General features: G+C 43.9%; 1 protein-coding gene across 2 annotated transcripts in view; it reads left to right on the top strand.

Annotated features, from left to right (window-relative positions):
- The window catches only part of CERT1 (ceramide transporter 1), a 2527843-nt gene that overhangs the window by 903677 nt on the left and 1599463 nt on the right, over nt 1-24703 (top strand). For both annotated transcript variants that reach the window (XM_044063956.1, XM_044063957.1), the window contains exon 6: nt 12602-12685. In XM_044063956.1, the coding sequence (XP_043919891.1) occupies nt 12602-12685 (84 nt within the window). The remainder of the gene's footprint in view (nt 1-12601; nt 12686-24703) is intronic.

The raw sequence follows: 24703 nt of genomic DNA, 5'->3' as shown, positions 1-24703 counted from the left end.
AGCCATGTCCAACCCAGAATTGTTGAACATGCTCCATCTTAGCAAAACCAAATCTACTCGAGCTAGACGCTCTAGGGATATAAACCTCAACACAACAATGAATAGAACATGCTGGAGGGATAGATTCCCTTCGCAGAGACTTCCCTTACTATGAAACAGGGTCCCGATCTACATAAGACAGAGCCCCTCACTATCACTCTTCAAGAGAAACCTTGATGAGTGGATGGGTAACAGAAAGTTCACACCAGGGATCACACCAACAGCACAACTAGATAGGGGCCAAGGGTACTAGCTGCTAGTACAAGGGTCTAGGGAACTACTAAAGGGGTGGTGAATACCGCACAATGTGGCTGGGCTAATATATGCCTTCGGGCAGATAGCCCAGTACCAGCCTATGAACCTATAAAATCAAGTAAGCATCTCTACATTGACAGTAATGGAAGTCATATGTGAGCACTTTCACTATTTAAACACATTACAAAATCTCAATAAAAAGTCTTGTGCTTTCTGAATTTTATTAGCTCTTCCATTTGCTTAGTTATTTTAATGAAATTACTTTTTCGACTATTTTTAAATTTGAATTTGTAAATATTAGAAAGGAGATGCTTTACGGATATCCATTAGTTTGCTAATAATATTACCAAAATCATTTTATATATCCATAATACATAACATGCCATTTTTTAAATGCATTAAGTTTCTCAGGGGTGTTGGTTTAGTTATGCATTGCTACCACATGCCAAAATATGGCATTATGCCTTACCACGTACCCAAGAGTGTGGTCATCTCCCAGCAAGTTATCATACTTGAATGCTTACCTTTTTTTTTTTTTTTTTTTTTTTTTTTTTTAATTTAGAGCAGTGGTGGGTAGATGCATTTATTTCACATATGTCTGTACCTTGGAATATTATATTCTGTGTAATCTGATTAGGAGATTTTTGAGATCAGTTACTGTTGATTGGTAGATTGTAAATTTTTCAGCAGTCACCTTGACTTCACATCCTCCTTGCTTAGTCTGCATGGTGAATTATGATATCTTACTGTTTAATTTTTCCCCGTGAAATCTCTTCATGCATAGCTGGAATTCATCTTAGTCACTAATTTACTGCTGAATTTGTTAGATACTACTTAATAGTTAGTGGCTTTCAGGCGTGTCATGCCCAAGTTCTCAGTACTGCAACAGAGAGGAAGGCTGATGTTCATTGTGTTTCACTGTTGCAGTCATTACAGTTGGGTTATCCTGCTGGCAGGCTACCCGCAGTCGGCCTGAATTCCAAAGTCCTGGTCCGGCGTCGGTTGCTGTCGCCTCCTCCCTGACGTCAGTGCGCCAGGGGTATAAAAGATGCAGCCGACGCCATTTTCTTCACTTTTATTGCCACGCGGTGCCCGAAGCAAAAGCAGTTTGCAAGTGTCAGTTGGCCAACTCCTGAGATTTTCAAGTTCGAATTTCAGATTCAAAGTCCGAAGGCTTCATTAAAGCTAAGTACCCCGTTGGGGAAACTTTTTTTTCTTGCTCCAGACCGATGTCAGAAAAAGTTAATTGTATTTCTTGTGTGAAGCAAATACCTCATAAGGATTTTCACTGTTACTGTATTCCTTGCCTAGGCCCTGACCACGACGTTGCTAGTTGTCGGTTTTGTGCTAGATTTAACCAACTCACTGTTAAGCGTTGGTACGATTTTGCATTTCTTTGTTTTGGTAGAAGATTTAATTATGTAATGCCGTCAGAACAGCCAACTACCGGAATTTATAAAAAGCGCAAAGAAAAAGAAAAGGACAGGCATCTGAGGTCCAAAACCGACGACGAGGCTTCGACTAAGCCAGTCGCTGGTTCGCCGGCTCTCAGTGAGGTGCTTTTGCAGCCCCCTGACACCCGCTACCTCAGAGCCACAGGCCGCTTCCGACTCCCTCGTGGAGCCGACTAGGCCGCTGGAAAATCAAGGTATTGGACCCTCGGAAAATATTCCCTCAGATGGGTCCGGAGCCGCTGAGCAGGCATTGGCTTCTGAGGGTGTTTTCAGGCCTACACAGTTATATGTGAAAACGACTTCAGCTTCAAAAGCAAAGGCTAAAGCACCTCTAAAGACTAAGAAACAAGTACAACATTCCCCTGGATGGGCCTCCATGCCTAAAAAACAGATGCTCAATATGGCCGAAGACCTAATTGCTTTGATCAGGGGTTCCCATCTCCCTCCTGATAAGAGGCCTAGGCAGGAGACAGAATATGACTCTTCAGATCAGGTTTCCATTTCCTCTGATTCCTCTACAGAACAGGGATATTCTCTTCCTCCCTATGAGGATTCTGATGCTGAAGAATCTATCCCTTCAGCCTCTCCTCCTGAGGATTATTCTTTTGAGGAGACCCTGCATACTGTGAGGTAGCATTTCCACTGGGAGAGCCAAGATTACTCAGAATCTAAGAAAAGGCTCAGAGCTTTTCTTTTACTACCTCAGCACAAGCCCCTTGCTATTCGTCCTGTTTTAGACATTGTATATGATGTATTTAGAGAGTCCAGTCTGACTCTTGACTCTTTAAAACCAGCTCCTGTTGAGCCAGACAGATATTACAGGGTTCCTGATTCACATATATTTCTTTATAAAAACCCTGCTGCTGACCCAGAAACTTTCTCTCAGGGTCCCAAGGGGGTCAAGGCATCCACTGCAAAAAAACTCATCCCCTGTGATAGGGATTCAAGGGCCCTAGACAGATGGGGGAAAAAGATTTACACTTCTGCTACCTTGGCTGTAAGGGCCTTAAATTGTCAGTTTCATATGCTTAAATGTCAGCAGTAGCTTATGTCACTACTTAAACAGAAAATGTTGACATTCTGAATGTGCAGACAACAAAGAAATGCAGGATTTATTGCATGCAGCTGAACAAGTGGAAAAGCATACTTTGCAGTGTGGTTTTGATTCTCTGGGGACCTCCTGCAGGGCCGCTGTTACAGGTTCTGTCGTTAGGAGGCATACTTGGTTAAAGGAGCAGAATCTGCCTGATCATGTTAAAGCAAAATTATTAGATGCTCCATTGCAGCATTATACCTTGTTTGGGGTTAAAGCAGAAGAGGTGTTGAAGAAAATGGAGGACAAAGCTAAATCTATGCAAACAGTCAAGGATTTCTTACAGGTACAACCTCCCAGATTAGCAGGAACTGGCCTGCAAAGAATTGGTCCTTTCCAGTGTCAGACAGACCTCAAAGAGGCAGATACAGATGCTCAAGAAGCAGATCTCAGCCCCCGGGCTCATACAGATCTAAACAATGGAGTGCTTCTACCTCCAAAAGCGGAGAAGATAAATCACAGCCATACAGGAAACAGTCTCAATGACTTTCCCCTGCCAGCACCAAGCACTTATCTTCTGGCAGCTCCTTTAGGGGGAAAACTAGCACTTTTTTCACAAAATTGACACATGATCACCCAGGACAAATGGGTCTTGAATATAGTGTCACGAGGCTACAGGTTTCATTTTCACACCCTGCCAAGGGCAAAATGGTATGCCATACCTGCCCACAATCAATGGGCAAAGGCAGAAAATCCCTCATGGACATGAGGGCCATTCAACAAGTACCACAGCAAGAGAAGGGACTAGGATTTTACTCACGACTGTTCATGGTGCCCAGAAAGGACAAAGCCTGGAGACCAATACTGGATCTGTCTATTCTAAACACATTTCTGGATATTCTAAAATTCAAAATGTTGACTCTGCAGCAGCTTCTGCCCATGTTGGGCAAGAAGACTTGACTTGTGACTTTAGACCTAAAAGAGGCATACCTGCATGTTCCACTCAGACAGTCATGCAGAAGATACCTCAGATTTATAGCTGGCTCAATGCACTACCAATTTTCTGCACTGCCCTTTGGCTTATCTACTGTGCCCAGGGTCTTCACAAAATGCCTGGCACCAGTAATTGCATTTTGCAGACAAAGAGGAATACAAATATATCCTTACTTGGACGACTGCCTTATTCAAGCAGAGAACAGGGACGTTCTACTACAGCATCTGGCGTTTGTAAAAAGATTACTAACATGTCTAGGGTACACAGTAAACGAAAAGAAATCAAAACTAGTACCCTCTCAAGAGATAATATTCCTGGGTGCAAGCTTAAATACAACTGCCCAGATGGCTTATCTCACGCCAGACAAACAAAGACAACTGACTACTTATTTGAAAAGGTTGGCAACAAAGACCCAGTTATCTGCAAGAAAAATTCTAAAGGCATTGGGATGTTCTTCGTCTTCCCTTGCTGCAGTCCTGACAATTGGGTATGGTCCAATCTCCCGTCCCAGTGCCAGATACCAGTGCTAGCGTCCTGGCGTCGGTCATGGCGCTTAGACACTGCGGCTCGACAAGGTATCGTGTGACCGGCGTTATTCTTATTTCTTTCTTTTTGCCGCATGGTCCGATGGATTTTTTTTTGCAGGTTGGCGTTTTCGAGATTCTGAGTTGGGTAAATTCAGTCAGAATACAGATGAGTTGGCTAAAGCCGTTGAACATTTAGTTTTTGGTTTTCAGTATTTAACGGTTAACACGGATCAAGAAAAATGTGTAGACTTGTATGTATTTCTTGTGCACTTAAGGAGGCAGATACGGATTGTGGTACTTTTGTTTAGTTTTGAGCTTAACCCGGAAGCTGTTGGTTGCAGCTCTTGTGCTAGATGTGCTAAGATTGTGCTAGAGTTACTATTTGGGAAGCTGGTTATAATTTAGTGTTTGGGAAGCGTTACTATTATACTATGCCGTCGGATGCTCTCTCGCCTGCTTCAGCAAGGAAGCAAAACAGTGGGTGAGGAGTGTCAGGAACTGGCGGCAGTCCTTTCCGGTCCCTTTAGAAACTCAGGGGGTTTGGCCAAGAGGTTAGTCTCTCTGTCTCAGGCAGATCACTACTATTACAGGATGTGCCCTCTCAGAGGAGGAGCCAGGCTGAGGGGCAGGGGCTTCTCAGGTCTTCCCTCTCTTCCCAAGGTAGTTAAGGCCTAGGGCCTCTCCTTCTGTTGCCAAGCTTCTTTCTTTTAGAAGTTCAGCTCTTCTGGGGGGAAGCTTCTAGGAGCATCTGTGCTTCAAAACTAAACATATACTTAAAATGGCAGAATTTTTGAGAAGATTGATTAGAGTTCTAATAACACACACACCTGATGAGGGTAGCCTAGGGGAGTTTGATTTTTTGAAGTGTTGAACAGTGTTGTCTTCTGTCATTCTGTGGAAGACAGACTAGCCTTCTTCTACTGATTCGGATTCTCTCTGTGGGATGCTCCACTTCAACTCACCCTCCTTTTGATTTCAGAGACTCTTCACTCCATAGGGCTTCGCTGGCACTTCGTGCCAGATTACTCTGGCAAGGCTGACTTAGGGAATTCTTGTTTGCTTTGGTTTTGCCCTTGCCCTGGGCCCTTACTTCCCATGTGTGTGTTGAATGTGGTTGAGGATGTTTTGCAGAGCTTCTGGCCCCCCCTCCTCCTCCTGTTAAACCTTGTTCCTGCTTGATAGGTATGAGCGGTGAAGTATTTTCATAAGTATTGACAGTAGAGTCCCAGAAATGGACCAGAAACGCTAATTTCTTAAGAGGGCCTAAGGTTAAAAAGCTTCTGTGGTTAAAAAAGAGCAACCCTCTTGAAAGAGAGGGGAGGCTTTGGATAGAGTGGGGTAAGAAGTAGCCATATACTTCTTCCACTCTAGCCATGAAAGGCGTTAAATTGTCAATTTCATATCCATCAATATTATCTCCTTTCACTGCAATGGTTGGAATGAAGGTAAATAGTTTGGGGCGATGGTATTTGTTGTAAAGAATTGCTGGATTTGGTGAAGGTGTCTTGGATAGTGGGGGTGGCATTTTAGGCCTCTCCTTGGATGCTGTTCAGGCCTCCCTCGAGGGTTTGCTACTAGTTCTGTTCTTAGCAATTTAGCATGCAGCATTTTAAGAAGGGGTTAGCTGGCTCTGTTAAGACCAGATTTTTAGTTGCTGGTTTACAGTCTGGTGTGAGGTTTGGACCGGAAGTGGCTAGAGTTTCGAAATGGAGGCAGAAACTGAAGTCTGCAGAGACTTAAAAGTTTTTACAGGTGCAGCCTTGGAAAGGAGTAGAAATTGGCCTGCTGGGGTGGGTAGGTCCAGGCGTGGTTTGGGCCCTAGGGGGGAGGTAGGTCTAGGCCTAGATTAGGCAGTTCAGGGCTCAAAGGTCTGATTTAGAGCAGGGGTCAGACCAGTGGACAGTCTCAGACTTCTGGTGACCAATGAGGGGTCAGTCCTTTAAGTGGCAAGAACCAATGACCTGCCTTTTCGGCTGCTCATCTGGACTCTCATTTAGCAATTCCATTGTTCAGGAATCTTCCAAGACAGATGGGTATCATTCATCAATTTTAATCCACCAACAGATTTTTGGGTGCACTTGCATTTTCATTCCACATGAACACAGATTTCCTCCCCACAGTATGCTTGCTAAAGTTTCGCAGGATCAGATAGGGGGGCTAAGAAGCTCAGCCTGTCCCTGTCCAGTTACAGGCCATTTTTTATGTCAGCCAGTCCCCTGTCAGAAAGGGGCTTAGGGATTTATTTTATCTCTGTTCTAGTACCCAAGACTCCCGGCTGGAGATCAATTTTTGACGTCTGGAATGTTACACTTATCTGGACATTCCCTGGTTGGAAATGTTACCTTTACAGCAACTGTGTTACCTCAATGTAGCTTTGGCCCATAGGATGTATACTGTAGATCTCCATAAGGCTTACCTTCATGTGCAGTTACATGCACAAGTTACTTGCAGATCTGCATTGCCCTTTTGAAGACTGGAAGATTGGCTCAGTAGTATTCTGGCAGAGTATTTGGCTTATCTATCAGCCCTTTCAATTTTACTGCCTGGACTGCAGGATGTAGAAAAGGAATCCAACTACTGGCATGGCATCAATAAGCTTACTTGAATGACTGCTGATTCTGGCAGTGTGGTATCAACATAGAGTACAGTCTAGTACCCTATGTCATTCTCTGTGTAAGAAATAATACCTTCTGTGAGCAAAATAAAGATGGCGACAGCCTTTTCTCTCCAAGACATGTGTACTCTGGGTTACTTCCTGATCACAACAGCAGAGTAACTTTTTAACTGGACAAACATCTCCTTCAACACTTTACTCAAATGGACTTGTATTCTCACAAAGTACTTTGACTGCAAGGCATATGAGAAGCTACAATGGTATCCCATGGCATTATGGACACAGCACTGTCCCAGATTTGGACACTGTCACAGAAATACAATGGTATGGCAACTGAGGAGGACACAGCACTGCCAAGATTGATGTCACCTAACAAAGATAAGGACTTGCCTTCAAAAGGAAGCGAGTCAGATTTTAACGACAGATCTCTCGGACACTGCTTGGGGAGCGGTCTAATGACCCGACCCGAACTAAGAGGAAGATTTTAACGACAGATGGGCATCTACAGCAGAAAGGGCTCTTCTATATGGAAGGAGATTTAAGATGAGTGGCCTTTCAAAGGATACAGCATCATGACGTCAACATGAAGGAGATGTTACAACCAGACAGTTGCATTACATCAACAAGCAAACATACTTCTTCTCTTATCCTCTATGCCTGGGAAGCAGTTTTTATTGTCATGTGGTACATCAACAAGCACTGCAACTGACTCTTCTATCCTCTTCAAGCTACAAACTCAGAACTCCCTACTGGTCAGAAAGCACAACTGCTCATGATTTTCCCCTCAAGAAGACTGATCTCAGCACTTCAGAAATTGACAGTGTCATGGGGAACTCCAGACATAGATCTGTTAAACGAGTCCAAACAACCAACCACCATATTTCAGAATTGACAGGGTGGGGTTCACACAGCTGGAAAGGTCCTGCTAAACTCTTCATCTGGCTTGGAAAATGTTTCATGTTGCACACTTACCTCTTCTCACACAGGTTTAAAGGTCAGGCAGGACAGGCCAAGGAAAACCTTCATGAGCTCAGGTTTCCAAGACTACCTCTTCTTCAAGGTATTACATGCTTGTAATTTCTGGTTTGGCCACTGGATAATTTTTGGGGCTCCAAGATTAGCCTCGGTTATTCTGGTACCTCGTTCAAACAATAGCAGCTTCATTCAAGCCTCCATGGCCTTTACCTCTGATTCCTCATCTATTGTATCAGCTAAGTCTCAACATCCAAACAAAGTTTTAAATGTGGAGTAGAGGCTACAGCTTGGAGTACTCTCTAAATTAAGCATGGTAAGGTTTGATTTGAGACTTTGAAGTTTAAACAAGGAAGAATTGGATTTTTCTTTGGCCTAATGAGTGTGGCTCTTCAATATCTTACAGGAATTTGTTTTTTTATTTTGGAGTACCTTAAAAAATTATTAGATTTCAGGAGCCTAATTTGGTCAATATGAATTTCCTATGTTTTACATAATTTGTTCTCCTCTTTCTCTTTAGAGAAGAAAAGAATGTTTTACAATCCTACTCACTATGATTATGACCTTTACTGTTTCGCATTTTTTGTTTACAAAGCCCAGTTTTGGGCCTGGCAAAAGCTTAATGTACCCTGAAGTCAAGCCTACTTTTCTGTTGGGATCTCAATTTGAGGCTAGGGTGAACTTACTGTAGGACCTTTTGAGTAGAGGTTGTTCATTTTTTCTGAAAGATTTGTCCTGTTTTTACTGGCTTTCTCGCTTCCTTTTTACTAATAACGTTTTTAAGGTGGCACAAAGTTCTAATTCATTACTTTTGCAGTAGAGCCCTTTTGATTTTTCAGAAAGATTTTATCATTGCATTTTTAAGTATTTTGAGCACTTTCGTTATTTCTCAAGTGGCTTTAAAAGATTTTTTACAGTGCCCTACGTTTTGCAGATCTACTCAATTTAAAGGTTCAGCTGTTTTTAACACTTAGTTTGTAGCTCCTATTTTAACGTTATTGCTATTTGTTATTGACTTGCTCCTGCTTTTGTCTCCAGCAATTTCTCAATTTGGTTTTAGGGGGATTTCAACTAGCAAGCTGCATTCAACCAAACATTTCCTAGGATGATTAAGATTCCAGGCAATTAAGTTCCCTCCATCACTTCTCACTGTTTCCAGCTGGGGATTGCTATGAGTATTCCACTAGGGAGCTTGTTTTGCTACAGCTATTTCTAAGCATGCCTGTTGCTCTATATTGCTTTGAAGCAGCTACTAAGAGTTCAGTGCCATGCTTCTCTACAAAGCATTCCAGGACTGCAGCAGGGAGGAAGAACCTAGCTGGTTTTTGTACCATAGTACCTACTTAGGATAGTTGTGTCAGCTCCTGCTACAGGATTAATTTGCTCCTTCCCCTTACCTCTGCATTGGCCATGTACCAATTGTGGTGATCTCGTATTTTGTATATATTACAACATACCTTTTATGGCATCCTGCATTCTGCTAATTCCATATGCAAGACTGTATATGAGGAAACTACAATGGTATCTAAAAAAGTGTTTGGACTCAACATTACCACAGCCTGGAAACAATAATTACCCTCATTCCCTGCCTGCAACAGGAGTTTCGATGGTGGGCAAAGGCCTGTCACCTCAACATGGGACAGCATTTCATTTTACCCACAGCCAGGCAGACATTAACAACAGATGCATCAGATTATGCCTGGGGGGCCCGTATGGCAGGAAGATGTATTCAGGGCACATGGTCCGCAAGCCAAATGCATCTACATATCAATCAAAAAGAGATGCTAACTGTTCAAAATGCCCTGACAGCCTTCAAGGATCTACTTCATCCAGGACAGCTATTGATGAAGATGGACATTACTACAGTCATGTGGTACATAAACAAGTAGGGAGGCACGCATTCCTACCCCCCTCTGCAGACTAGCCATGACTTTGTGGGATACAGCATTGACTTACCAAGTGCATCTGCAAGCACAATACCTGCCAGGAAAGATAAATTATCTGGCAGACATACTAAGCAGAAACCTAATGGATCCCCAAGAGTGGAAATTGGATCCACAAGTCTTCAGCATGACAACAAGGAATTGGGGATGCCTGGACATAGACCTGTTTGCCTCCCCTCACAACTGCCAACTACAGAGATTCTGCACAAGGACTTATCACAAGCAAGCATGGAAAGTGGATGCTCTATCTTTCAGCTGATAAAACTTAACAGTATATGCCTTTCTCCCACTGCCTCTCCTCCCCAAGGTACTCCTAAAGGTCAGACAAGAGAAGCCAAAAATTATACTGATTGCCCCAGACTGGCCCCGCCAGCACTGGTACCCAATCCTAAAGAACTTATCTCAATGCCCAGCCTGGACATTACCTCAAATTCCTCACTTATTGACTCAACAAAACAGTCAGATCCTGCACAGCCAACTCAGGATCTTAAATCTGGCAGCATGGCGGATAATGTAACCATTCAAAACACGCCTCTCTCTAAAGCAGTGATGGATGTTATTTTGGAGGCCAGGAGGCATAGCACCAGAAAATCTTATGCAGAAAAATGGAAGAGATTCTGTGCTTGGAACCAGGCACAAGGAATTGACATGATTCTACCAAATATTCCTCAGATTTTGCAATGCTTAACTGAGATGCTAGACAAAGGCTTATCCTTTTTATCAATTAAGATTCATGCCTCTGCCATTTCAGCTGATTACAATACAGAACCACCTATTTTTTCTCATCCATTATTAAGGCAGTACCTCAGAGGGGCCAAAAACATAAGACCTCCAAGGAGAGCATCAATACCTGCATGGGACCTAAATTATGTCTTGGAAAAACTCACACTGCCTCCTTTTGAGCCAGCCTCTACAGCTGATATAAAATTTTTATCCTGGAAAACAGCTCTGCTCCTAGCAATAACCTCTGCAAGACGAGTCTCAGAGTTACAGGCACTCATGGCTGTGGAACCTTTAATCATTTTCCATCAGGACAGGGTTTCCCTGAGGACAAACCCAACATTTATGCCTAAGGTAGTGTCCAGTGTGGTCCTGAATCAAACAATTCATTTGCCCTACCTTTTATCCAAACCCACAGAATAAGGGTGAGAGACTTCTGCATTATCTGGTCATTCACAGGCAGCTACGCTTCTACTTGGACAGAACCAAAGCTTTCAGAAAAACTGAACAACTTCTAATGGCATATGCTGCAGGATCACAAGAAAAGGCTATCTCAAAGCAGACTATTTCAAAATGGATAGGCTACTGCATTCGATTCTGCTATTCACAGCATGGCAAATCACTGCCTATGGGCATTAGGCCACATTCAACCAGAGCAGCAGCCACTTCAGCAACCTTCCTCAGAGGAGTACCAACCAAGGACATCTTAGAGGCTGCAACTTGGAGTTCACTGCACAATTTTACAAAGCACTATCACTTACCTCTCTACTCTAAATCCAGGGCAGGCTTTGCCACTGCAGTTCTGCAGGGCCTCATAGCCTCTCCTAATCCTATTTAGCCCCAGCCGCCCAACCTTAGCTTTGGGATTCAACCCAATTGTAATGACTGCAACAGTGAAACACTATGAACATAGTACAGTTGTGTACCTACCATAAATTTAGATGTTCAAGTGTATTCACTGTTGCAGTCGAGGTTACCCACCATCCCCCTTTCCTTTGCTGGGTCTTATCTGTACTTCTCTATTCTATACAACCTATGTGGTGTATTTGCTTGTAGATGAAGGTAGAGCTTTACTTTACTGCATGCATGTTTTATGGCATAAATTAGCCTACCCTTTTCGGGGCACCTGACATCTGGGGCAAGAAAAACTGAAGAAAATGGCGTCTGCTGCATCTTTTATACCCCTGGCGCACTGACGTCAGGGAGGAGACAACAGCAACCTACGCCAGACCAGGACTTTGGAATTCAGGCCGATTGCGGGTAGACTGCCAGCAGGATAACCCAATTGTAATGACTGCAACAGTGAAATACACTCGAACATCTACATTTATAGTAGGTACACAACTGTACTTTTCTTCTACCAAAGCACCTATGCCTGCGCAACCGTTCATGTTCATGGTTTGCTGTTCACTGTCCAAATCACTCCTCATCTTTGTCCTGTAAAAGTATGTTTGTTCTTTCCTCATAATTTGTCATCAAGGTTTTTGGATACCCAGTTTACTAAGGAAACTGTTCAGCTCCTGTGCTATCAAATGGTCATTTTTACATAGCCCACGTTTGGTAAAATTTTGATTTTATTAATTAACACATTTAAATGCAAAATGCTGAAATAGTTGTCATTGTGAAATTTGTCTAGTCTTGTGTTAAAGTATTCTGCCGCTGTCCTACTGCAAGACCTTTTGTGACTGTCCGAGATGAACAGTGCAAGAACAGAACAATCAGTCTCAGAACTGACTGTAATTAAAGGGTAATATTTTTTCATGTGGACCTGACAGTGCTTAGATCGTGGCATTACTTTGCAGGGTTTGTAATTTATTAAGAATCAGCCCTACATTTGAATACTTTAATTTCATAAATGCTTCTCTGTCCTTTCATTTTTTTTTCTTGCATAATTAGTTTTGTTAGATGAAGATTGTCAAGTTAGTTATATTACTGTGCAGCAGTGAAATGTACCGGGGAAGAACAAACGCAAAACTAAATATCTGCATTTGACATTCCATTTTTCTAGACATTAGATATTAAATGAGCTGTTTTATTGTCTTGTTTTCAGTAGTGGAAGATGATGAAGATGACTTTCCAACAACCCGTCCAGAAGGAGAATATTTGCACAATAATAATGGCAGTAAGGAAAAGCGTAAGTAGTTTTAGATGTTCTCTATTAGCTTTGTATATTAACTTTAGCTGTGGTGAGTTTGTTTTTCACATATCTGTAAGTATTTATTAATTTCAAATTAAATTGAAAGAGAGCAAAATATCTGATAGCTCACAGATGTTGATATATTTTTTCCTTAAGTGAGATTCTTTCCTAAATGCACTGCTCTTCATTCTTCCCTTTTGTTTGTAGGTGCAGGGTATATGTTGCTGTATGTTGTAGATTAGCTGCGTAAATAAAAATCTAAATTACCCTGGCCTTCTTTGTTTATGAATGTAGCTAAAACTGCTGTGATGCAGTTGTACGCAACAGAAAAAAAACATGAGATACAGTTTTTAAGTCTAGTACAGGAGGTTTAAGCAGACAACACAGAAAATGGAAACTTGGGGGTATTAAGTGTGGGAATGGATATTATTCTGTACTTTGCCACCTGAAAGAGGAGGCATTTGTTCACTATTTCTTTTCTGGTAAGTTGTGTATTCTGTAGAAAACATTTTCATATAGATGCTGGACTGTAGTATGGGATAATGATATTCTGAACAGTTTTGAAAAGTAACTTGGGGGATGGGTATCCTTCATAATATTTCATTGCAAGTTATTCTTGATCTGCATTTATTTAATTCAGAATGCAGCTTTGTAGATGGCTTTTGGTATGGTCCAAATGTTTGTACTGTCAGCAGTCAGATGCCTCAGAATAATTTTTTCCAGTACTTGTGTGTTTATGTTGGGGAGTAGGATTAATCCAGAGACTGTTCATAAAATACGAACATTACCCTAAATTGCATCTGAGCACTTTGTTCCTCCCCATCACTACCTTTCCCCAAGAAGACTGACGTGGGCCATACTATTTGTGCTGCCTGGAAAAGCAGCTTTGGAGGTAATTTCCTTTTTGGAATCTATGGTGTTAATTGTACCTAAATGCAGTTTTTGTCACATTTGAGTAGCTTTCAGCAGTTGGCTTTGAGTAGCTTTGCCGTCTTGGCCTGCATGTGTTACAGTGATTAGCTTTGTGGTGGTAGTGAAGTTTTGTCAGGTAATATCTAGAGCTGGAAGATTTCATCTGGGAAAGACAGTTTCTTAGACCACTGACACCTTCATTGCAACCCACATTGTCAGTACAGTATTTTTCCTTTAAAAGATCGATATCAGTTCATTTTTATATTGTTAGTCATGTCTCTACACCTTAATATCTTTTGTAGTATAGGAGAGGAACACTGAACTCAGTGGAAAATAATTGTAGTCTATGGCAGACCATAAAACGACGTTATTTGTACTGTGTTGTAAGCAGAGAGGAGAGTCAGAGCTAAACAAAGCAACTGTGGTGGAGTGAAAAAAAACGTGCTTATTGTTTTGAATTTATAAGTTGCTAAATTTGTTAGTTGTTCTTACTTGCAGTAGCGTAAGGTAACTTTTTGCACGGTGTAGTTCAGGAGAGAGAGAGAGAGCAAACAGTAGTAGAAGTGGGAAGGACATGGCTCTTCATTTGAGAAATTAAATGAGAGAAAATGGGTGAGAAAAAGGATACTGTGCAAGGAACTGGAGTGAAGGAAGGAGCTGTAAACTAGGAGGCTGGAAAAGATGAATGGAGATATTGATTGTATAGGACCACAGGACAAGGAGTTATGGTAAGACTGGTGTGTTTACAGAAGACAAAGCTTACTAGAAAAATAAGAAATGTAGCTGAAGGGAGTGATGCTAAGAGGTGTGGGGCAGGCAGAATTAACGAAGTTCAAGCAGAGTAAACGTTTGGAAGACTGGAAAGTAGTCTTGAGAGTCAGCTGATTAAGGAACATAATTCAGGGAAATGGGGAATGAGACAGGGAAGTAAAGTAAGGGCTGTGAAATACTAGCAAAGGAAATGAAAATGATGGAACGGTGAAAGTGTGGCTGTAGGGTAACCTAGCAAACAAAGGGAGTAGCAAGGGCATGGCTTGATGAAAAGGGCTGATGGTATATGTCCTTGTGACCATATGAAAGACAAGACTTAAGTAAAATGGTGAAACAGGGGAGTGTAAGGGTAATAAGGGATCAGAAGTTAAGAAAAAAAGTTGTGCTGTGCAGTATGCAGGAAGGTTACATTCGAGCAGATGACATAGTAACAGTGGGAGATTATATTACAAGAGGGGTTTCTATTTATTTTGGGCAGAAGGCAAGGAGATGAGGTGTAGATTCAGTTATTTTGTCTTTTCCCAGTTAGGGGTCGCCACAGTGGAACTTCGGTCCGCTAATGATTGGCAGTAGATTTTTACGGTGCCGAGGTGCCAGCCCGACGCCAACCTTCAACGAAGGCACGCCCATTCACGCATGTCTTTCGAATGCCACTCGACCACGGGGAGGACCTGCAGACTCCACACAGAAGGCGCTCCAGCCGAGAATCGTATAGGAGAACCTCTTGCTGTGAGGCGACAATGCTACCGCAATTTATAGCCATGGCACTTAAAGGTATCCAAGAACAGAGTTGATAGGACTAGTTGTTTTTGTGCCCATTGAGGCAAATGACAAATCTGATTGTTGAAATGGGAGAGATAGTAAAGCTGAGGGGATTGGTCTTAATGGAATTCTGCAGAAAGATGAGAAGCAGGTTAAATTACTTGCTTAATCAGTAGCATAGTGGAGAATGAGAAAATCAAATCTAGGACTACAATGTAAAGCTTTTCCGTAGTTTAGAATATTAGTCTTCCATACTATGCTACCAGACTCTAAAAGAGATCAGAACCATAGCGCTCAATTGCTTAGTGCAAGAAATTTGGACAAAGCCTAACATAATGGGGGGGCAATGACCCAGAAGTAGGGGCAGAACTTACATATTTGCTCTTTTAAACTTAGAAATATGCTAACAAATAACAATAATATATAACAAGGTTTGGTTAAAATACTTTTTCTGAAGGATTTGAAGTCTGCAACTCAAATGTGTGTAATTATTTAGTGACCTCAGTCCTGAGATCATCCCAGTGATATGGCAGAAAACCACAAATTTTATAAGGAACAGACCAAAAGAAGACGTAAGGCAAAAGTCAGGACATTGTGTGGAAATCTGGACAGTTGAAAGGTATGATCAGAATGTGTATACCACAGGCTGCCTGCTTTTAAATGTAGGTACTAAAATCTAGACTGAGAGTTCACATTAAAACAAATATCCCTCTAAAAGGAGCTTGGGAAGTATATATCGTTAGCGAGACAGCTGAAGGTGCTCAGGGTGTTCAAAGTAAAATCAAAAGACAAGAGTCCATAGAGGAGAAAAGGAAGGACAAATGAGTGGAAGGTGATCCTATGCAGTGCGAAGATTGCACCGGGTGGCATCACTGCTGCTGGATCTCCAGACTAGTGGACTACATTAGGTAAGAACTTACAATAAGGAAGAAAAGTAACAAAACCACAAGGTAGTGTGAAACTGTATGTTGAGGTATGGCTTGAAAGACTGTGAAGGGGGGGGAGGAAGACTGGTTGAATAAGATTTTATACCTAGTTGGGGAGAGAGGAAGAGAGATCCCTGGTAGGACACTGCTGTTAAAAAAAAAAAAAAAAAAAAAAAAAAAAAAAAAAAAAAAAAAAAGTGGATTCAGTAGGAAGGATGGTTACAAATTTAAGAGCATTATTAGAAGATGAGCAAAGGGGGAGGTTAATCATGACAAAATGTAACCTTCAGTATTAAAACTGTGAAGTAATCACCTGCATGCTAAGGATGTAGAAAGAAATAGACTGCTTGTTTGAACCTAGACTTGAACAGAAAGTGAAGATTACAGTGAGGAACAGAGGTATTCTTGACCTTGATTTTCACCAACTCTGAATGTATGGAAGGGGAGGAGGCAAGAACTTAAAAATTCAACTTAGTTATGCTGAATGAAGGAGAAAGGACCTGCTTAAGTTGTGTAACAAAAATGGAATTAATATTGGGGGATGGTCTCATCTAGTTGCAGATTAAAAAACCTCTGCGCTACATTCATTCTGACTTTGTAAGATTATGAACATGTATGCTGTTTTGGCAAACACACCTTCACATCACCTACCACACTAGGAGATGATACCTAGTCTCTGTGCCTGCTATAACTTTTTTGCTTCCCACAACTTTTCAGAGTTTTTGCCTAATGGCTGTCATGTTAACAATTCCACATCCAAGCCCTAGCTCTCAAAGTGTTTGTTTTCCCACCGTATTGTGAGCCAAGACTAACACTGACTGTCCTGCTCAGGAGAGGAATATAACGTCAGATACTACCATAAGTGTAAGATGTTAAGTTGTCAATCTCGCCTTCATTCTTGCTTGATGGGTTCGGAGCCGATCCCTCGGCTCCGACTCGGCACTTGCTTTAGCTCGAGAACTCCTTTTACCAGCTCGAGGCAGCCCCATATCCCATGATGCAAGGCAGGAAGTACCCAGATCTCGTTTGCCGCTTCGCTTGGGAGGTCTTCTCTTTACCAGCTCCTGGTAAGTTGTTCACATTTGTGATATTTAAGCCCCTTTTTTAGTTAAAACTAAATTTTTGATAGTTTAATTTTAAATTTAACCTTTTTCTGACAGAAATCCCTGTCTCTCTTAATTTTTAGTCAGTCAATTTTCCCTATCCCATCCCCCCCCTGTTAGGGTGTGTGTGTTGGTGTTTTTTACTAAATACCTCTTGGTATTAGTTTAGTTTAATTTGACTGGTGTGTGTGTCTGTTGTGTTTAGGCACCATGTCTAAGGAGAGGGTTTCAGGTTTTAAGAAGTGTGACTCGTGCTGTCAGAAGATGTCTCTGACAGACGGTCACACTTCTTGCCTGTACTGTTTGGGCCCTCTTCACCTGCAGGACTCCTGTGCTATTTGTCACTCCTTCAGCCAGAGAGTCCTGCAGGAGAGACGCAATAAGTTGATTCTCAGGGGTCTTCTTAAGCGGAGGGCTCTCCGCTAAGTCGGCCCCACAAAATCAACCAAACTGCCAAGGCCCAGGCTTCTGTTTCTAAGCCTGCGGCCTCGGCGCCGACTCGTAGAGTCGAGATCGGCTCGGCTGGAGCCGATTCTGATCCACAAAGCTTTCGGCGCCGATGGCTATCGGTGCGAATCTGCTGACCACTGTGGTGTCGGCTCGATTGGCTCCGACACCCACATGGCGGGCATCGGTGTCGGCTCCGACACCCATGTGGCAGGCATCGGTGTCGGCTCCGATCGGCTCCGACACCGTTACCTTGGTAGCTGTATCGGCTCGGCTGGAGCCGATACATCGAGACGTTCTGCCGGCTCCGAAATCGGTGCCGACAGGATCAGTAGTATCGGCTCCGATGGCCCATTCCAGGAAGAGGTCGAGGTCTCCTTCCTTGGAGCCGATACTTTCGGCTCGGCCGCCTCTTCTATCGGAGCGGAGCCATCGGAGCCGATCTTCAAGGTCATCCAGGTTGTCAGATCATGACCTAGAGAGTGGTCAGTAGATTGCTCAAGTCACAGGTACTGGCCCAAATGCTACACAGTCCATCTCAGCAGGCGACTGTTGGTCCACACCCGTTACTGTTCCTCCTTCGACTCTACCCCAGAGTTTGGAGTTGGAGTCTTCGGGCATGGTTACTGCTACGGCTGGAGGACGGATACCTCCTTCTGTCCCTTCAGCCCCTACTCTTATCTCCTCTTCCTTAGAGGGATTCGGTGGTCGGGCTTCCATGGTCTCCTCCGAGGGGGTGAGTGGCATCGGACCCTTGTCCGAGCCCGCTCTTCCCCTTGGAGCCTCGGCCTTGGTGAGCTCGGCTCCGACATCTGCCTCTGAGACTTCTTTTTCGGTGGCCCCTGGAGTTCCTAGCTCTTCGGAGCGGGTTCTCTCGGACCTGCCTGGGAGGGGAGCATTCGAGGTGATGAAGAGTGTACTGGCCACTGGTATCAGTCAGCAGTCTCTTCCCGTAGCTCCTCCCTCTATTGTACCTGTTGACATCTCTGCCACTTCTCTTGCTACAGGACCCAGAGATCCTCCGCCTCAGGTTTCCCCATTGGGAATTTCCCCCTCTTCCGAGGATTCTCCTGATGTTTCGGGAGATCCTCCTAGGAAGAGGACTTGTAAGAGGAAGCATGTAGACTCCCTGAGTCTGTCACTTGGATACTGACTTTGATGAGTCAGAGGGATCCCCTAGATCCCCTCTGAGGATGTCTCCTTCTCAGACATCCTAGAACTTCTGAAACAGAGGGGAAACTGGCCCACCAACAATCCCTCTGAGGATGAGTCAGTATACCTAGAGGCGTTTGGATCTCGGCCCTCCACCTCCTGGGTGTCTCCGCCTTTCTACCCCCTTATGCAGGTTATTGCACGAAAGGCGTGGACAGCTCCTGACTCTGTAGAGCCAGTCCCTAGGAGGCCTTCAAAATTTATCACTGCCCCTAGTGACAAACAATTCCTTACCAAAGGTGTCCCTGCTGATGCCATGGTGGTGGCTGCGGCCACCAAAAGGAACTTGCAGATCCTTCCGTGCCGTCCATCCTCCTAATAAGGACTCTAGGACCATGGATAGGTATGCAAGCGGATGTTTTCCTCAGCGACCTTTGCTATCGCTCGCTGAATTATCTTTGTCACTTCACCAGACTCCAGAGAGATATCCTGAAGGAGCTGGGAGAAGTAGTTCAGGATCCTACAGCTGCAGGGGCCCAAGAAAAGATTGCTTCGCAGCTAGGAACCCTCAATTCCATTGCTAACTCCTCCATGCGGCTAATATCTTATGCTGCAGATGGAGCGAGTAGAGCCGCAGGCACAGGTGTGGCTCTTAGACGCCAAGCCTGGATGCGGCTATGTGATTTTGCGGATCCCTTTAAGGCGTCCTTCACAAATTCTCCCTTTGATGGGTCAGCTTTGTTTGGCCCTCAGGTGAAGGAGACCTTGACCAGGTGTGAGCAGGACGGCAAGACTCTTTCTGCTGTTGGAGTCCGTTTTTCCACCCCTTCTAGGCCTTATCCCAAAGGACAGAAGGGTGGGAAGATGTGGTTCCGTAAATCCCAAGGAGTCACGCCGGATTCACGTGGTCAGTTTACCCCTAGAGGCAGAGGGGGTAACAACAGACGCCGCTCTAGAGGCAGAGGGGGTCCGAAGAACCAGGGCAACAGGGAGTCTCTTCCTGAGAAGCCCTTTCAACATCCCTGAGGTGTTGCCCGGCTGTCCCTCCTTGGAGGCAGTCGGGGGAAGATTATCACTGTACCCAGAAGCCTGGCATTCCCTCACTCAAGACAAATGGGTACAGTCGATCATATCCAAGGGTTACATAATTCCTTTCGAGGAAAGTCCCTTCCCCTCAAGTTCCCTTCCAGATGTACCACCGGTCTAAGGGACATTGCAGAGTTAGAAATCGCAAAACTACTGCAAAAAGAGCCATTCAGCCAGTTACAATAGACCATTCAGAGCCGGAATCTACTCAAGGTTCTTTTGGTCCCCAAAAGACGGAGACTGGAGACCAATATTGGATCTCAGCAGACTCAACAAGTCTGTCAGGAAGACAAGATTCGAATGGTCACTCTTCAGTCAATTCTGCCCTTCTTACAGAAGGACAACTGGATGTGCTCAATAGATCTTCAGGATGTGTACTATCACATCAAAATTCACAGACGCTCCAGGAGATTTCTCCGCTCGGCTGGGGTCCAGTCATTTCCAGTTCAGAGCCCTGCCCTTTGGTCTCACTACAGCCCCCAGAGTGTTCACCAAATGCATGGCAGTGGTCACGGCTCACCTGAGACGTCAAGGATTCCAGGTGTTTCCGTATCTCGACGACTGGCTCCTGTCAGCCACCACCAGGCATCAGCTTATACAAGCCAGGGATTACACAATAGACCTTTGTTCTCATTTGGGCATCTCAGTCAACTTCGAAAAGTCATCCTTATCGCCCTGCCAGTCTATTACCTTCATAGGCGCAAACTTAAACACTGTTCGATGTCAGCTACCCTTACAGAACAAAGAGTTTCAGACATTCAGACTCATGTCAGGATCATTCTGGCCAGCAAGAAAGTACAGGCCAGAATGGTTCTAAAGGTATTAGGTCTCATGGCTGCGGCCATCACCCTTCTTCCTGGCTCGATTCTACATGCGCCTCCTTCAGTGGATGCTGTTCACACAGTGGTCATACCAGCAGCTCCCAATGCGTCACCAGATTCTGGTGACACAAACATGCAAAGAACATCTTGCTTGGTGGATCACATCGTCTCAGGTTCACCAAGGCAGATGCTTTGTACCTCCGTCCCCGATAGCCACTGTCACCACGGATGCCTCCCTGATCGGGTGGGGGGGTCATTATCAGGGCAGGATGGTTCATGGGACGTGGCAACCGTTCGAGTACCATCTGCACATAAATGTCCTGGAGATGAGAGCAGTGCTTTTAACGTTGCAAGCCCTCAACGACTTTCTTCCCGTAGGGACAATTGCAGTCCACACAGACAACATGTCTGTAGTTTGGTATATCAACAAACAGGGCGGAACCAAGTCCTACCCCTTGTGTCGAGAAGCGCTCAGACTATGGCAATGGGCGATCTCCTCTCATCGGTTTCTGGTAGCAACGCATATCCCTGGGAAAACCAACATTATAGCGGACAGATTGAGCAGAGCTATTCTCATGCCTCACGAGTGGTCTCTCAAGCAATCCATAGCGGAAAAGATTTTTCTGGAATGGGGTCGTCCATGTTGCGATCTTTTTGCTACTCCCCAAAACAGCAAATGTCCAGACTTCTTCAGCCTCTTCCCTCTATCAGGCCATCCCCCCGGAGACGCTCTAACCCAGGATTGGCCCCAGGGACTTCTTTATGCCTTTCCCCCATTTCCTCTCATCCCTCAGGTGATCCAGAAAGCTACCGTTTTGAGAGCCAAATTGATTCTCATTGCCCCTTACTGGCCTCGACAAGTTTGGTTTCCGTTCCTCCATCATCACCTTTTGGTGCAGCCGTGGCATCTGGACCCAGTGCCAGATCTACTGATTCACCAATCCGGTCAGCTGCACCGGTCAATCCCTTCTCTCAACCTCACAGCATGGTTGCTCCACTTCCTTCCCTAGCCAGGCTTCCTTTGATCTCTAACCCAGTTAGAGATATCATAGTAGCTTCACTAAAATCCTCTACCAGGAGGATTTACACGAGCAAATGGAAACGTTTCTCTTATTGGGCTAAGGCCCAAAATATTGATCCTTTTACTGCCCCTGTTCAGGCAGTTCTGGACTTCTTAGCAGAGATTTTTCATGCAGGCTCCTCTTCTTCCACAGTCAGAGTTCAGTTAGCTGCTATTTCTAATTTTCATGTTGGGATAGCAGATCATAATATTATGTCCCATAGGCTCTGCAGGGCCTTCTTGAAAGGAATTTTCCTACTAAAGCCTCCGATCAGGAATCCTCCTCCTCAGTGGGATCTAAATTTAGTGCTGACATCCTTGATTCTTCCCCCCTTCGAGCCAGCTGTTTCTTGTTCCCTGAAATATCTTTCTTGGAAAACTTTATTCCTAGTGGCTATTACATCTGCCAGGAGGGTGTCTGAACTTCATGCTCTTCGGTTCGACCCCTATTTGATTTTTCACAAAGACAGAGTATCTTTGAGAACTAATCCATCTTTTTTACCTAAGGTCGCTTCAAAAACAATCTGAATCAATCCATTGATCTCCTGTATTTTTTCCTAACTATTCAGATAGAGCTGAACAAAAGCTACATTATCTTGACGTCCACCGTCAGCTTAGATATTATTTGGACAGAACAAAAATTTAGGAAATCTGATCAACTTTTGTTTCCTATGCGGATAATAAAAAGGCCTTCCTGTTTCTAAAGTGACTTTGTCCAGATGGCTTTCTTGGTCATCACTGAAATTTATACGATCAGGGAAAACAGCTGTGCTCAAAACCTAAAGCACATTCAACTAGGAGTTTAGCTACTTCTACAGCTTTTCAAGCTAGACTGCCTTTGGACACTATTTGTGCAGCGCCACTTGGGCCACTCCTCACACTTTTGTATCCCATTACAAATTGGACTTGGCCTCCAGGGACAGAGCCAGTTTTGGCTCTACAGTCCTCAAGAGTTTGTTCCATTGAGCCACCCAGGATAGAGGTGCTAGGGGCCGGTCCCATCAAGCAAGAATGAAGGCGAGATTGACAACTTAACATTAAGAAGTTATGTACCTACCATAACGTTCCATGTTAGTTGTCTTCTCTCGCCTTCTTTCTTGACCCTCCCTCCTTCCCCTGGCCTGGACAGACCTTGTATAAGAAACTATTATGCTAAAGACCATTCAAACCTGGTCCTTTTTCCATCTGTAAGTTTCTTCTTCCTTTGGGAAGTATTTTTATGCTTGGTGTTATTGCCCTTTTGTCAACAAACGAGATCTGGGTACTTCCTGCCTTGCATCATGGGATATGGGGCTGCCTCGAGCTGGTAAAAGGAGTTCTCGAGCTAAAGCAAGTGCCGAGTCGGAGCCGAGGGATCGGCTCCGAACCCATCAAGCAAGAAAGAAGGCGAGAGAAGACTCAGTCATTGTCCACGCTGGTGTAAACGACCTGAGACGTACCTCCTTGGACTACATGATCCTACCTTCACCAAGAGTGATGCCACAATACAGAGATAAGATGATCAGCTTTAACAATTGGCTTAAACACTGGTGTCATTCAAACTGCCTGGGATGACATGCTGGACAACTAACATGGAACGTTATGGTAGGTACATAACTTCTTATTTTTCAACTTTTCTTGTGATTGACATTCTCCTGTGGAGTGCTATCTTGTGTCCAGTGGCTATTATTCAGTGGTCATATTCACAGCCAAGTATGCTTCCCTATGCCTCTCCCTCCAGGTCCTGCAGGGCTCTGTTACTGTAAACAAAAAAGGTTCCACTAGAGCCCTCGCATTCTTGAATTCTCTAGTTGAGCCCTAATGTTGGAGAGTTTGACATACAGTGAGATCTTGCCTTGTTGGTCTGTGCACTCACTGTTAAGGAATGTGATGTGTAACCAGCATCAGGCTGAAAGGAGACCTTTTCCATTCCTCTACCACTTTTTTTTATACTGCTGTCACTGTTTTACACAATTTGCTTTATTTTTTTCCGCAGTGGTGCAGCGGTAGCGTTGTTGCCTCACAGCAAGATGTTCTCCCTTTTGATTCTCGTCTTGGGTTGGGAGTGCCTTCTGTGTGGAGTCTGCATGTCCTCCCCGCGGTCGAGTGGGCGTTCGAAAGACATGCGTTGAATGGGTGTGCCTTCGTTGAAGGTTGGGCATCAGGCTGGCAACTAGACACCATAAAAAAAACTGCCAATCAGCGGACTGGAGTTCCGCTGTGGCAACCCCTAACCGGGAAAAGCCAAAAGACAAACAACAACTTTATTTTACAAAAAAAAAAAAAACTGTGAAGTAATACAACTTGTATTTGCAGTGTTAGTTGCGGAAAAGGTAACACAGTTGCCTTTGGTGCAGAAGGCTGAGAGTGCTATTCCCATACCACATAGATTGATTACTGACACTGCAATACAGTGTAAGAGTGGATACTACACTCTTGAGTGTGTTGTCCTTCATGTGAGACATTAAACGGAGGTCCCATTTGCTTGAGTTGGTGGTAGCTCATGTGGATGTAAAAGATTCCGTGGCACCTATTGAAAAGAGTAGGGTAGGATCCCTGATGCCCTGGCCAAATTTTTCTTGGTAATATAAACACAACCTTGGGTTTCACCTCAAAAGAGAAAACTAACGTAGTAGGACTATCCAGGCAACAATGGGTAAGTAAAGTAAATAAAAATAGTAATCCCTTGTCTGATTTGTCATTGCTCATTAAACAAAAACAATCCAACACACAGATGAACTGTTTCAGCATAACTTGGATCCAGAATTAGGGGCCATATTTTATTTTCTCTAAATTACAAATCTTTTAACACTAGGACCGGTGAATTTTTACCTTGTATTGGAGTCTACTTTATTAAATGGATATGTCTTGGGTATTTTGTTCCATGTCATTGTCCTGTTCTATTTCAGATGTTCTTCTTGTTTTACTGTTGCAGTCATCACATTTGGGTTATCCCTGCCAGGGTAGCCCTTGGCCGGCCCGAATACCAGAGGCTT

This window comes from Protopterus annectens, chromosome 2.part2 (genome assembly GCF_019279795.1).
Source record: "Protopterus annectens isolate FY-2018-M chromosome 2.part2, PAN1.0, whole genome shotgun sequence".
Taxonomy (NCBI): domain Eukaryota; kingdom Metazoa; phylum Chordata; order Ceratodontiformes; family Protopteridae; genus Protopterus; species Protopterus annectens.
Note: the sequence above shows the minus strand (reverse complement) of the source record. Positions and strands in the feature narration are given on the sequence as shown.